The sequence below is a fragment of the Pseudophryne corroboree genome, chromosome 12, assembly GCF_028390025.1.
Source record: "Pseudophryne corroboree isolate aPseCor3 chromosome 12, aPseCor3.hap2, whole genome shotgun sequence".
NCBI classification, from domain to species: Eukaryota; Metazoa; Chordata; class Amphibia; order Anura; family Myobatrachidae; genus Pseudophryne; species Pseudophryne corroboree.
In genome coordinates this window covers 101,053,920-101,068,821 of record NC_086455.1, presented here as the reverse complement: position 1 = coordinate 101,068,821, position 14,902 = coordinate 101,053,920, and the positions used below count along the sequence as shown (strand labels likewise).

The 14,902-nt window shown below is 46.6% G+C and overlaps 1 protein-coding gene across 4 annotated transcripts in view; it reads right to left on the bottom strand.

Annotated features, from left to right (window-relative positions):
• LOC134980836 (zinc finger protein 41-like) overlaps window positions 1-14,902 on the bottom strand; it is a 437,261-nt gene that overhangs the window by 45,340 nt on the left and 377,019 nt on the right. For all 4 annotated transcript variants that reach the window (XM_063947822.1, XM_063947820.1, XM_063947823.1 and 1 more), the window contains one exon: window positions 10,111-10,224. In XM_063947822.1, coding sequence (XP_063803892.1) covers window positions 10,111-10,224 — 114 coding nt within the window. The remainder of the gene's footprint in view (window positions 1-10,110; window positions 10,225-14,902) is intronic.

Sequence of the window (14,902 nt, the reverse complement as noted above, 5' to 3'; positions counted from 1 at the left end):
GATACACCTTCTGTTGAGTACTGTCTAAGACCAGGCCCAGGAAAAAGAGTTGTTTTGACAAGGCCAATTGTGACTTCTTGAAGTTTATAATCCATCCGTGATACAGTAAGAACCTGTAGGCCTAATAAACATAGTGGAGAAGCTGCTGTGGAGAAGGTGCTTTCAGGAGGAGGTTGTCCAAATAGAGGATGATCGTAATCCCGTGCACCAGAAGTTTTCCCACCATGACCCCCATGATCTTGGTGAAGACTCTGGGCACTGAAGATATTCCGAATGGAATGGCCCTGAATTGGTAATGGTCTTCCAGTACTGTGAACCGCAGAAAAGCCTGATACGGTAGCCAGATCAGGACATTTAAGTACGCATCTTTTATGTCCAGTGACAACAAGAAATCCTGTGGTTCTAAGCCAGCAATGGACTCCATCTTGCACTTGTTGTATCTGAGATACTGGTTGAAGGACTTTAAGTTGAGGATGGGACGTACTTATCCATCCGGCTTGGGGACGACAAAAAGATTGGAAAAACATCCTTGGCCGCATTCCGAAACGGGCATGGGCTGCATAACCTTGGAGGCCAGCAGATATTCTATGGCCGCCTGCAAGGGCAATCATCTTTTCCGGTAGCTGCGGGAGTCCTGTTGTGAAGAAAGGAGCCGGAGCGTGGAAGGCATGGTCTATTTTATAACCCCGAGACACAATATTCTAAACCCAGGTGTCCCGGAAAGTCCTCAACCAACTATCCTTGAAGTACAAAAGACGTGCACCCACCGTAGGAGCCCCCGGGTGGGTTGGGAGCCTGTCATGCCACTGGTTTGTCAGCCAGTTTAGGGTTCTGAGGACGGGAAGAGGAGGCTGATGCCCCTCTGCCTCTTTCACCCCTGAAAGTAGCAAAAGCACCTCTTGGTTTACCTCTGAACTTTGAGGAACCACGAAAGGACTGAAAGGCTTTCGAGGAGTCGGAGCAGCAGAGGGCATGAAAGTGGATTTCCCACCCATTGCATGAGAAATCCATTTATCAAGTTCAGGTCCGAAGAGAATGTCTCCTGAAAACGGTAAGGATTCCGCCACCTTTTTGGACTCCCGCTTGCCATGACAGAAGCCGAAGGGTACGGCGTACAGCCACAACCAATGCAGAAATTCTTGACCTGAGGAAGCCTCACCCAAGTAAGCCGCTAACTCTCTAATGTTTTCGGCGAGTGTTCTAAGTTCCGAATGAGGACGGTTGTCTTCCAAACCCCAACCGAGTTCATCAACCCAGCTTTACACAGCCTTGTTGACCCATGATCCTACCAGGGCTGGACGAAGCTTAGCACCTGCCATAGTATAAATGGACTTTAAGGTAGTCTCCAAGTAACAGTCAGATGCCTCCTTCAGGAATGTAGCCCCTGGCATGGGAAGCGTCATCTTTTTTGAGAGACATGAAACAGAAGTGTCAACAGGAGGTGGGTTTTCCCAATAGGCCCTGGACTCCTTCGGGAAAGGGTATAAAACTTTAAGGGGTCTGAAAATCTGAAATTTTTTGTCAGGTGTCTTCCAGGCTGCTGCAAGAGGTTCCTCCAGTTCCTGGTCCACTGGAAAAGAAACAGTATTTTTAGGAGACTTACCAAAAAAACGTTGTTGCAGGAGCCTCAGAGTCCTTAATATCCAAGGTCTGTCTGACTGCCCTTATGAGGGTATGAGCGCCTTGTGAGTCCTCGTTAGGAGAATCCTCTGGTAGGGGATCGGCATCAGATCCGCAGTGGAATGCTCCTTCTTCATCAGGGTATTCCGAGACATCAGATTGCATAAGTATGGGCACAGATCTCTTAGAAGGTGGTGGTGCAGACATAGTAGAGGAAGAACTTACCACCTGGACATGGTGTCCTCAAACCGAGCCAAAGCATGAGCCCAGGCTGGCTTAGTCGTGTCGACCTGTCTGTAGCATTTCCCTATCCCTGCAGGAAGTTGCCAGTTCAGACGAAATATTGACCATGACTGATGTAAGAGAATGCACCCAGACAAAAGGCTCCTGTAGCTGCGCAGGAGCCTGTTCTTCAGCCTGTAGATCACATGCTCAGAGTAAAGCACCCTCCCTGTGAGCCTGTGTAAATTTCTCCTTACACTGTCTGCAGGCAAGAAGCTTCTGAGAGCCCTTGGAAACTGCTTTTCCTGTCATGGTAGTTGTGTATATATACTCTCATAAAAACACACACACACACACACACACACACACACACACACACACACACACACACACACACACACACACACACACACACACACTATCCAGGAAGACAACAGAAGGGAAGGAGCACTGCCATAGGAGATCCCAAATTGCCTAAATCACCCTCCCCCTAGCAACAGCCCCCCCACCCCACCACAAAGAAGACTCACTGTCCCTTTGGAGGTGCTTATGTCATTTGGTCACAGCGTGGACGCTGAGCAGCAGTGTCATGCTCCAGACTTTTAAAAGTACTTTCTTACTGATGCGATGTCTGTCCTGGCTGGCGCAGAGGCCCGTGTGTGCTGTATCCATACATCGCTCCCAGAGGTTTATCAGCTGATCCAGCATGTAGTCTACTGCAACGGCTGCTACTTCTGTGCATAGCGCTTCAAGGCGCTGTCTTTCATTGATTATTCCTCATAGTGTTTACTTCTTGGTGTTTGGGCCTAATCAGAGTTTCCCTCCACATCCGGACATGGGCGTTGCCACCCTGCATTCCATCAGCTGATCCTCCATTGTCCAATCCTGGAGTTACTTTCATCAGCTGACTGCAACACCCAATGAATCCACGCTGCAAGGTATAAAGGCAGCTTCCTGGGATTACCAATTCGTTAGTACAACAGTCTCTATCCAGGAAGTAATAGCTTTGTGTTGAGCTCCTTCATACCAGTGACTCTGTATGATTCAGTCCATTCCGACTCTACTCCGGTTACCACTGTAACATGGATTATGTATTTTTACAATACTACCAGTGTTAAGATTCGGGATCAAGCCCGGTGAGCACTCCAGTCTGTTCCGGTTTCATTCTGGATACTATTGTCATTTGAACTGTCTCTTTCTTTAATACTATCAAGTGTCAAGATTCCGGATCAAGCCCGGTCAGCACTACAATCCAATCCAGTTTCATTCCGGATATTATTGTTATTTGAACTTTGTCTTCTTCAGTACAATCCAGTTTCATTCCTGTCATCATTTCTGTGGCTAACCTGGTATCTTCTGTCAGCATACAGTAATTGCAGTGAATCATGGATGTTGTTCTTTAATAAAAGTTTTATTCTTTATTATAATTGCCTCTGGGCTTGTCACTGCTAGAACACCAACGATTCTTTCAAGTCTATGCACCATACCTGGATTAAGCCTCTTCAATTCATTTATATTCCGTCTGTGTCAGCTCCATTCACAGATGCCTTTTCAAACCAAACCCAACCCTCAGGTGTGGCACAGAGACTGATCCGCATCCAGTTTCTGAAGATGGTGCCCATTGTCTGAGGAACACCGGAGCTCAGAGTGTGTGAAGCTCCACCCCTTCTGGTATTGCTGAGAGGCCTGCGGGCGGGCTTTTTAAATGGGTGCTAACAAGTCCTGTAATATATTGGGGCTCAGTGAGCATGGCTGCAGATCTCCTCCTGCTAGCCGCGCTAAGTTGACAGGCGCCGCTTGCTGGGCAGATGCCCTCTTATCTGAATGGTCCCTTCCAAGTATGTGGCGTTGCAGCCATAGACCCATACTGCTAGCCGCAAGCAGCTGTGGTGGGTCCCCGGGCAGTGGTCCCGGTGGCCGGAGGCAATGTGGTGCGCTGCATGTTGAGCCAACAAGCCCCCTCCCGGAGTTCACTTGTCGCAGGAAGACAGTAGGTAAAGCTGTCTGCCTGTCCTCAATGTAAAAAATAAGAATTTACTTACCGATAATTCTATTTCTCATAGTCCGTAGTGGATGCTGGGGACTCCGTAAGGACCATGGGGAATAGCGGCTCCGCAGGAGACTGGGCACATCTAAAGAAAGCTTTAGGACTAACTGGTGTGCACTGGCTCCTCCCCCTATGACCCTCCTCCAAGCCTCAGTTAGGATACTGTGCCCGGACGAGCGTACACAATAAGGAAGGATTTTGAATCCCGGGTAAGACTCATACCAGCCACACCAATCACACCGTATAACTTGTGATCTGAACCCAGTTAACAGTATGATAACAGAGGAGCCTCTGAAAAGATGGCCCCCAACAATAATAACCCGATTTTTGTAACAATAACTATGTACAAGTATTGCAGACAATCCGCACTTGGGATGGGCGCCCAGCATCCACTACGGACTATGAGAAATAGAATTATCGGTAAGTAAATTCTTATTTTCTCTAACGTCCTAAGTGGATGCTGGGGACTCCGTAAGGACCATGGGGATTATACCAAAGCTCCCAAACGGGCGGGAGAGTGCGGATGACTCTGCAGCACCGAATGAGAGAACTCCAGGTCCTTCTCAGCCAGGGTATCAAATTTGTAGAATTTAGCAAACGTGTTTGCCCCTGACCAAGTAGCTGCTCGGCAAAGTTGTAAAGCCGAGACCCCTCGGGCAGCCGCCCAAGATGAGCCCCTTTCCTTGTGGAACGGGCTTTTACAGATTTTAGCTGTGGCAGGCCTGCCACAGAATGTGCAAGCTGAATTGTACTACAAATCCAACGAGCAATAGTCTGCTTAGAAGCAGGAGCACCCAGCTTGTTGGGTGCATACAGGATAAACAGCGAGTCAGATTTCCTGACTCCAACCGTCCTGGAAACATATTTTCAGGGCCCTGACAACATCCAGCAACTTGGATTCCTCCAAGTCCCTAGTAGCCGCAGGCACCACAATAAGTTGGTTCAGGTGAAAACGCTGGAACCACCTTAGGGAGAAACTGAGGACGAGTCCTCAATTCCGCCCTGTCCGAATGGAAAATCAGATAAGGGCTTTTACAGGATAAAGCCGCCAATTCTGACACGCGCCTGGCCCAGGCCAGGGCCAACAGCATGACCACTTTCCATGTGAGATATTTTAACTCCACAGATTTAAGTGGTTCAAACCAATGTGACGTTTGGAACCCAAACTACATTGAGATCCCAAATTGCCCCTGGAGGCACAAAAGGAGGCTGTATATGCAGTACCCCTTTTACAAACGTCTAAACTTCAGGGACTGAAGCTAGTTCTTTTTTGGTAGAAATTGACAGGGCCGAAATCTGAACCTTAATGGACCCCAATTTCAGGCCCATAGACACTCCTGTTTTCAGGAAATGTAGGAATCGACCCAGTTGAATTTCCTCCGTCGGGCCTTACTGGCCTCGCACTACGCAACATATTTTCGCCAATTGCGGTGATAATGTTTTTGCGGTTACATCCTTCCTGGCTTTAGATCAGGATAGGGATGACTTCATCCGGAATGCCTTTTTTCCTTCAGGATCCGGTGTTCAACCGCCATGCCGTCAAACGCAGCCGCGGTAAGTCTTGGAACAGACAGGGTCCTTGCTGGAGCAGGTCCCTTCTTAGAGGTAGAGGCCACGGATCCTCCGTGAGCATCTCTTGAAGTTCCGGTTACCAAGTCCTTCTTGGCCAATCCGGAGCCACGAATATAGTGCTTTCTCCTCTCCATCTTATCAATCTCAGTACCTTGGGTATGAGAGGCAGAGGAGGGAACACATACACTGACTGGTACACCCACGGTGTTACCAGAGCGTCTACAACTATTGCCTGAGGGTCTCTTGACCTGGCGCAATACCTGTCGAGTTTTTTAATCATGTGGACGACTTCTGGGTGAAGTCCCCACTCTCCTGGGTGGAGGTCGTGCTGAGGAAGTCTGCTTCCCAGTTGTCCACTCCCGGAATGAATACTGTTGACAGTGCTATCACATGATTTTCCGCCCAGCGAAGAATCCTTGCAGCTTCTGCCATTGCCCTCCTGCTTCTTGTGCCACCCTGTCTGTTTACGTGGGTGACTGCCATGATGTTGTCCGACTGGATCAACACCGGCTGACCTTGAAGCAGAGGTCTTGCTAAGCTTAGAGCATTGTAAATGGCCCTTAGCTTCAGGATATTTATGTGAAGTGATGTATCCAGGCTTGACCCTAAGCCCTGGATATTCCTTCCCTGTGTGACTGCTCCCCAGCCTCGCAGGCTGGCATCCGTGGTCACCAGGACCCAGTCCTGAATGCCGAATCTGCGGCCCTCTAGAAGATGAGCACTCTGCAACCACCACAGGATGGATACCCTTGTCCTTGGTGACAGGGTTATCCGCTGATGCATCTGAAAATGCGACCCGGACCATTTGTCCAGTAGGTTCCACTGGAAAGTTCTTGCGTGGAATCTAACGAATGGGATTGCTTCGTAGGAAGCCACCATTTTTACCCAGAACCCTTGTGCATTGATGCACTGAGACTTGGTTCGGTTTTAGGAGGTTCCTGACTAGCTCGGATAACTCCCAGGCTTTCTCTTCCGGGAGAAACACCTTTTTTCTGGACTGTGTCCAGGATCATCCCTAGGAAAAAGAAGACAAGTCGTCGGAACCAGCTGCGATTTTGGAATATTGAGAATCCAATCGTGCTGCCGCAACACTACCTGAGATAGTGCTATAACGACTTTCAACTGTTCCCTGGATCTTACCCTTATCAGGGAATCGTCCAAGTAAGAAATAACTAAAATTCCCTTCCTTCGAAGGGATATCATTTCGGCCATTACCTTGGTAAAGACCCGGGGTGCCGTGGACCATCCCTACGGCAGCGTCTGAACTGATAGTGACAGTTCTGTACCATAACCTGAGGTACCCTTGGTGAGAAGGGTAAATTTTGACATGAAGGTAAGCATCCTTGATGTCCCGAGACATCATGTAGTCCCCTTCTTCCAGGTTCGCAATCACTGCTCTGAGTGACTCAATCTTGAATTTGAACCTCTGTATGTAAGTGTTCAAAGATTTTAGATTTTAGATTTAGAATCGGTCTCACCGATCCGTCTGGCTTCGGTACCACAATAGTGTGGAATAATACCCCGTTCCCTGTTGCAGGAGGGGTACCTTGATTATCACCTGCTGGGAATACAGCTTGTGAATGGCTTCCAAAACTGCCTCCCTGTCAGAGGGAGACGTCGGTAAAGCCGACTTTTGGAAACGGCGAGGGGGAGACGTCTCGAATTCCAATATGTACCCCTGAGATGTTACCTGAAGGATCCAGGGGTCTACTTGCGAGTGAGCCCACTGCGCACTGAAATTCATTGAGAACGGGTCCCCACCGTGCCTGAGCTTGTAAAGCCCTAGCGTCATACTGAGGGCTTGGCAGAGGCGGGAAAGGGTTTCTGTTCCTGGGAACTGGCTAATCTCTGCAGCCTTTTTCCTCTCCCTCTGTCACGAGCAGAAAAGAGGAACCTTTTGTCCGCTTGCCAACAAAGGACTGCGCCTGATAATACGGCGTCTTATTTTGAGAGGCGACCTGGGGTACAAACGTGGATTTCCCAGTTGTTGCCGTGGCCACCAGGTCTAAAAGACCGACCCCAAATGTCCCCTTTTAAAGGCAATACTTCCAAATGCCGTTTGGAATCCGCATCACCTGACCATTTTACTGGTAGAATTGGACAACGCACTTATACTTGATGCCAGTCGGCAAATATTCCGCTGTGCATCATGCATATATAGAAATGCATTTTTTAAATGCTCTATAGGCAATAATATACTATCCTTATCTAGGATATCAATATTTCCAGTCAGGGAATCCGACCATGCCAACCCAGCACTGCACCTCCAGGCTGAGGCGATTGCTGGTCGCAGTATAACACCAGTATGTGTGTAAATACATTTTTGGATACCCTCCTGCTTTCTATCAGCAGGATCCTTAAGGGCGGCCATCTCATGAGAGGGTAGAGCTCTTGTTCTTACAAGCGTGTGAGCGCCTTATCCCCCCTAGGGGGTGTTTCCCAACGCACCCTAACCTCTGGCGGGAAAGGGAATACAGCCAATACTTTTTAAGAAATTGTTATCGGGGGGAAACCCACGCATCATCACACACCTCTTTTTATTTCTCAGATTCAGGAAAACTACAGGTAGTTTTTCCCTCACCGAACATAATACCCCTTTTTGGTGGTACTCGTATTATCAGAAATGTATAACACATTTCCCATTGTCACAATCATGTAACGTGTGGCCCTACTGGAAATCACGGTTGTCTCTTCACCGTCGACACAGGAGTTAGTATCCGTGTCGGCGTCTGTATCTGCCATCTGAGGTAACGGGCGCTTTAGAGCCCCTGACGGCCTATGAGACGTCTGGACAGGCACAAGCTGAGTAGCCGGCTGTCTCATGTCAACCACTGTTTTTTATACAGAGCTGACACTGTCACGTAATTTTCAACAGTACATCCACTCAGGTGTCGACCCCCTAGGGGGTGACATCACTGTTACACTCTGTTCCGTCTCCACATCATTTTTCTCCTCATACATGTCGACACAAACGTACCGACACACAGCACACACACAGAATATGCTCTGATAGAGGACAGGACCCCACTAGCCCTTTGGGGAGACAGAGGGAGAGTTTGCCAGCACACACCAGAGCGCTATATATATATACAGGGATAACCTTATATAAGTGTTTTTCCCCTTATAGCTGCTGTATTGTTAATACTGCGCCTAATTAGTGCCCCCCTCTCTTTTTTAACCCTTTCTGTAGTGTAGTGACTGCAGGGGAGAGCCAGGGGAGCTTCCCTCCAACTGAGCTGTGAGGGAAAATGGCGCCAGTGTGCTGAGGAGATAGGCTCCGCCCCCTTTTCGGCGGCCTTATCTCCCGTTTTTTTGTACATTCTGGCAGGGGTTAAATGCATCCATATAGCCCAGGAGCTATATGTGATGTATTTTTTGCCATGTAAGGTATTTTAATCGTGTTTTATTGCGTCTCAGGGCGCCCCCCCCAGCGCCCTGCACCCTCAGTGACCGGAGTATGAAGTGTGCTGAGAGCAATGGCGCACAGCTGCAGTGCTGTGCGCTACCTTATTGAAGACAGGAACGTCTTCTGCCGCCGCTTTTTCCGGACCTCTTCTGGCTCTGTAAGGGGGCCGGCGGCGCGGCTCCGGGACCCATCCAGGCTGAACCTGTGATCGTCCCTCTGGAGCTAATGTCCAGTAGCCAAGAAGCCCAATCCACTCTGCAGTCAGGTGAGTTCGCTTCTTCTCCCCTTAGTCCCTCGATGCAGTGAGCCTGTTGCCAGCAGGTCTCACTGAAAATAAAAAACCTAAACTAAAACTTTCACTAAGAAGCTCAGGAGAGCCCCTAGTGTGCACCCTTCTCGTCGGGCACAGAAATCTAACTGGGGCTTGGAGGAGGGTCATAGGGGGAGGAGCCAGTGCACACCAGTTAGTCCTAAAGCTTTCTTTAGATGTGCCCAGTCTCCTGCGGAGCCGCTATTCCCCATGGTCCTTACGGAGTCCCCAGCATCCACTTAGGACGTTAGAGAAATATAAGTAAAATAAAAGTCCCTTAGGAGAGACTAAGCCCAGGGTACAGACTCCCTTTTCTAAGACTAGTGTCTGGAAGGGGGGGGGGGGAGCCTGTTATACTGCCGAATCCTATCTAGGCACCACCTATATTCCCCATCATAGGAAGACTCATGTCCCCTGTGGTCTGGAGGAGAAAAAAACTATGAATGGCAAATTAGCCCCTTGTTAAAAATAATATTTAAATGGTTTGCAATAAATTTATTAGTGTGTCACAGCAGTTTTCTAAAGTATAAATAAAACTGTATGAAAATAAAACAAGATGAAATGTCATTTTGTTATCTTGGCAGCACACACAACATTTCGATTTTTTTTTTTCACACCATGCACTTCGAACTTTGTAGTCTAGATTGATAAATGCATTAAAGTTTAACCCACGGTTTGTGTTCCAGCAAGCTAACTAGTCTGCAAGCTCCTAGGACAGGGACCTCTTTCTTATTGGTCTTTAACATAACTTTATCAATTTCCCGGTATAGTAAATAGTGTTACTATTTTTGGAAATTTGGGTATTATTTGGCAATTTATAAACTAATATACCGTACGTAACAATTTGCAATAGTGCTCATAGGATGAAAAATCTATGCTAATGTTACAAGATGCCTTGTCGAACTTAATTAACTTGTATAAACTGTACTGTACCTGAGGATGAATGGATGTGTTTTTTCTTCTTATGTGTATACAAGTCACTGCTCACACACAGCTCTTCTCCTCGATTAATCTTAGGGACAGTCTCTGGTTTCACATACAGGTAACCTAAGTATAGATAAATGTATTTAACATTAGCACTTTTAAACATGTGCATGTAAGACTGAAATACCCTTTAATCTGAGGTAACTTATTTTATATCTTTACAAGTAGCATTATAATAGCTCTATTAAAAGACTGTAGATCAGGCCTGGCCAACCTGTGGCTCCCCAGCTGTTGTAAAACTACAAATCCCATCATGCCTTGCCACAGTTTTGCTATTAGGGAATGCTAAAACTCTGGCAGGGCATGCTGGGATGTGTGGTTTCACAACATCTGGAGAGCCACAGGTTGGCCAGGCCTGCTGTAGATATTAAGCAGAAAATGTTCCCAACCTTCTGAAAAAGTGCAGAAGTTGTCCATAGTAACCAATTAGCTTCAAGCTAGCATTTATCAAATACATTATATAAAATGATAGATAGAAGCTGAGTATTATGGGTAACTTTTCCACTCTCTAAGGTTTGATACATGTCCTCATATGTGAAAGTGGCCTAAGTTCTGCAGAGGTTACAAATAAAGAGTAATTCTATTCTGCGTCAAACTTGCTCCAAATATCTGAGATTCAGTTGTTATGTCAACCTTTTTTCCTCTGCAGTATGGATCACTTCAATGAATCCTCTGTACAGGTTATATGCAAAAAAAAATTAAAAAAAATCAAGCAGACATATGATTGTAAACTAGCAAATAGTTTGAATTGCCAAACAAGTGTGAAACAGCCCAGCCGAACCACTTTAGTCACCCACAGTGGGATAAAGAATGAGATGCTCACATTTATAATAAATAAGAGCGAAGTATATTCCTACAAAGGTATCTTTAAGATCCACCTTTGAAATACACCACAACTTTATGTGTGGAATGACATGGATGCTTATACATTAGCTTACATCAGGCTAGTGGGTTGAAAACACATCACGGTATCTTTCAGTTTTTCAGATGTAACCATGGAATAAAATAAGATGAAAACTCCTCATTGTGTAGTATTAAAAAAAACATGTAGTTACATAAAGTAAAGGGGATAATATGCCTCCGTAACAGAAATGAGAGTTGGAACAATTTCAACGCAAAATCTAATTATCCCTTATTTGTAACATATGCTATTTCTATTAAGTTGTTGGTGACTTGTGTGGGGTGTTTTTTGCTGCCTTTCTGGATGCGCCTGGTATTGACTATATTTCTGTTTATTATTAAGTTCTGTAGAGTTCATTGATATGAGTGGGTTGTAGAAAATGTATTATGATCACAGTGTTAATATAATAGGATTTGAGATTGTACTTGCTGAGACTTGCTGTGAGTTCAGTGGGAGAATGCATAGCAACTTGCCACATATAATAGTATGGTATCTACAAGATACCTATATACAGTAACTTGCCGATGACCTCAAGAGGGTTGGCTGCTGCCGCAGCTCACCGCAAAACTCACCAATTTCATTACATACCTCAGGTTTGCTATTAAACTACATCTTTGCTGCACTCATGCTAAACAGCCTCTTTTGACATGATCGCCTGAGAATCTTCTTATGTCAGGTGTCTTTTTTTGCCAAAAATGTATCAATAGAATGCGACTAGGGCGCATAAAGAGTCTGTGCTGATTAATTTGATATATTGTATGACACTTGTATATCTGTGTAAGATCGAGTCTCTTAAACTTTATACAAAGTTCTACAATATAGCAGCAGCAGCTTTTTTCCTATACACAGTTCTGTTCTGCTCGGACTCAGTCACACACAATATACAATTCTCATACTGTATTTCAAACTAATCAGCAGTCTCCTCACGTCTCCTGGTCGCATTACGTTATGCCTAAGATGCATTTTTGGCAAAAAAGATGACCGTTAGCAGAGTAGCACGGGATCTGGTGGCTCACTCACGCCAGGTTTTTCGCGCTGCATGGCGTACTGAGGCTAGATGTATGAGTACGCATTTGTATTATTATTAAGTTGCTGGAGATTTACATCATTATCCCTATATACGCATGGTTTGTTCATACAGTTCATGGACAGGTTTTCAAAAGGGCTATATAAAATAGACAATCCTAGTAGTGCGAACAAGCAGAAAAAAAGCAGCTACGTGGGTTCAATATTCTACTTAAAGGTATCCTCATACCTTCACCAAATATGTGCCAAAAAAAGGTTGAATCCAGTGCTACTGCATATGTACATCGTTGATAAATATACCACTTTGGATACAGCCGATGTCATATCTCACAGTATACTTTTTATTAGGTTCATTCAGATATACCCAAAAGAGAAGGGATAAGCAAATATAGTGAAGTACTGTTTAATAATTGTAAAAATAGGATTTTATATACCTACCGGTGAATCATTTTCTCATAGTCCGTAAAGGATGCTGGGGTCTATTTTAGTACCATGGGGTATAGACGGGTCCACTAGGAGCCACTGCAAGAGTTTAATAGTGTGGGCTGGCTCCTCCCTCTATGTCCCTCCTACCACACTCAGTCTAGAAACTGTGCCGAAGGAGACGGACATAATTCGAGAGAAGGAATACACAGATAGTGGTGAGATTCACATCAGCTCACACAGAACAAAAGGAAAGCCAAGCTAACCAACGTGAAACGATTCAGCAACGGCTGTAACAACAATACTTAACCAAGTAACTGTGCAGGAAACACGAAGCACTGGGCGGGCGCTCGGAATCATCTACGGACTACGAGAAAAGGATTTACCGGTAGGTATATAAAATCCTATTTTCTCTTACGTCCTAGAGGATGCTGGGGTCCATTTTAGTACCATGGGGATGTACCAAAGCTCCCAGTACTGGAGGGAGAGTGCGGAGGATTCTGCAGAACAGATTGACCAAACTTTAGGTCCTCAGAGGCCAAAAGGCCAAAGTATCGAACTTGTAGAACTTACCAAACGTGTTCGACCCTGACCAAGTAGCTGCTCGGCAAAGTTGAATAGCCGAGACACCCCTGGCAGCCGCCCAGGAAGAACCCACTTTACGGGTAGAGTGGGCCTGAATAGATTTTGGAATCGGCAATCCTGCCGTAGAATAAGCATTCTGAATAGTAAGCCTGATCCAGCGAGAAAGTGTCTACTTAGAAGCAGGACACCCAACCTTGTTGGGATCATAAAGGACAAATAGTGCATCTGACTTACTGTGACGAGTTCTCTTCACATAAATGTTCAAAGCCCGCACAACATCCAAGTACTTTGAGGTAATCGAGGTGTCAGTAGCCACTGGCACCACAATAGGTTGGTTGATATGAAAAGCCGACACAACCTTTGGAATAAATTGCTGACGCGTTCTGAGCTCAGCGCTATCCTCATGGAAAATCAAGTAGGGGCTCTTGTGCGACAATTCCCCAAATTCTGACACACGTCGAGCAGATGCCAATGCCATCAGTGTGACCGCCTTCCAAGTAAGAAACTTCAAGTCCACCTCCTGTAAAGGCGCAAACCAATCCGATTGCAGGAACTGCAGGACCACATTAAGATCCCAAGGTGCCGTGGGAGGCACAAAGGGTGGTTGGATGTGCAGAACCCTTTTCAAGAATGTCTGAACCTCAGGATGAGCAGCCAATTGTTTCTGGAAGAAAATGGACAAGGCCGAAATCTGGACCTTTATGGAGGCCCAAGCGAAGGCCCACATCCATACCTGCTTGCAGGAAAAGGAGAAAACGGCCTAGTTGAAAATCCACCGTTGGAAATTTGATGGATTCACACCAAGACACATTTTTTCCAAATCCGATGGTAATGTTTAGACGTTACTCCCTTCCTAGCTTGGATTAGAGTAGAAATGACCTTGGTCGGAATGACCTTCTGAGCTAAGGTCTGGCATTCAACCTCCATGCCGTCAAACGTAGCCATGGTTAGTCTTGATAAGCTAACAGCCCCTGTTGCAGAAGGTCCTCGCGAAGAGGAAGAGGCCTCGGATACTTCAGCAGCAATTCCAGAAGATCCGCGTACCAAGCCCTTCTTGGCCAGTCCGGAGCAATGAGGATCGCTGGAACTCTTGCTCTTTTTATTATCTTGAGAATCCTTGGGATGACTGTAAGTGGAGGAAACACATACACTGACTGGAACACCCATGGAGTTACCAGGGCGTCCACCGCCACTGCTTGTGGGTATCGTGACCTGGACCAGTACCGCCGAAGCTTCTTGTTGAGGCGAGAGGCCTTCATGTCTATCTCAGGTATGCCCCAACGGCTTGTTACCTCCGCGAATACCTTCTGGTGGAGGCCCCATTCTCCTGGAGTGAGATTGTGTCTGCTGAGGAAGTCTGCTTCCCAGATGTCCACTCCCGGAATGAAGATCGCCGACAGCGCCCACGCGTGTCTTTCTGCCCAGAGGAGGATTCTTGTTACCTCTGACATTGCAGCCCTGCTCTTCGTTCTGCCCTGCCTGTTTATGTAGGACACCGCTGTGACGTTGTCCAAGTGAACCTGAATGGTTTGATGTTGCAGAAGATGAGCCGCTTGTAGAAGGCCGTTGTATATGGCCCTTAGTTCCAGAACGTTTATTGGAAGGAGAGATTCCTGACTTGACCATCTTCCTTGGAAGTTTTCCCCTTGGGTGACTGCTCCCCACCCTCTGAGACTTGCATCCGTGGTTGGACGGATCCAATTCTGAATCCCGAATATGCGGCCCTCGAGTAGGTGAGAAGTTTGGAGCCACCAGAGGAGAGAAATTCTGGCTTTCGGCGACAGGCGTATGCGCTGGTGCATGTGA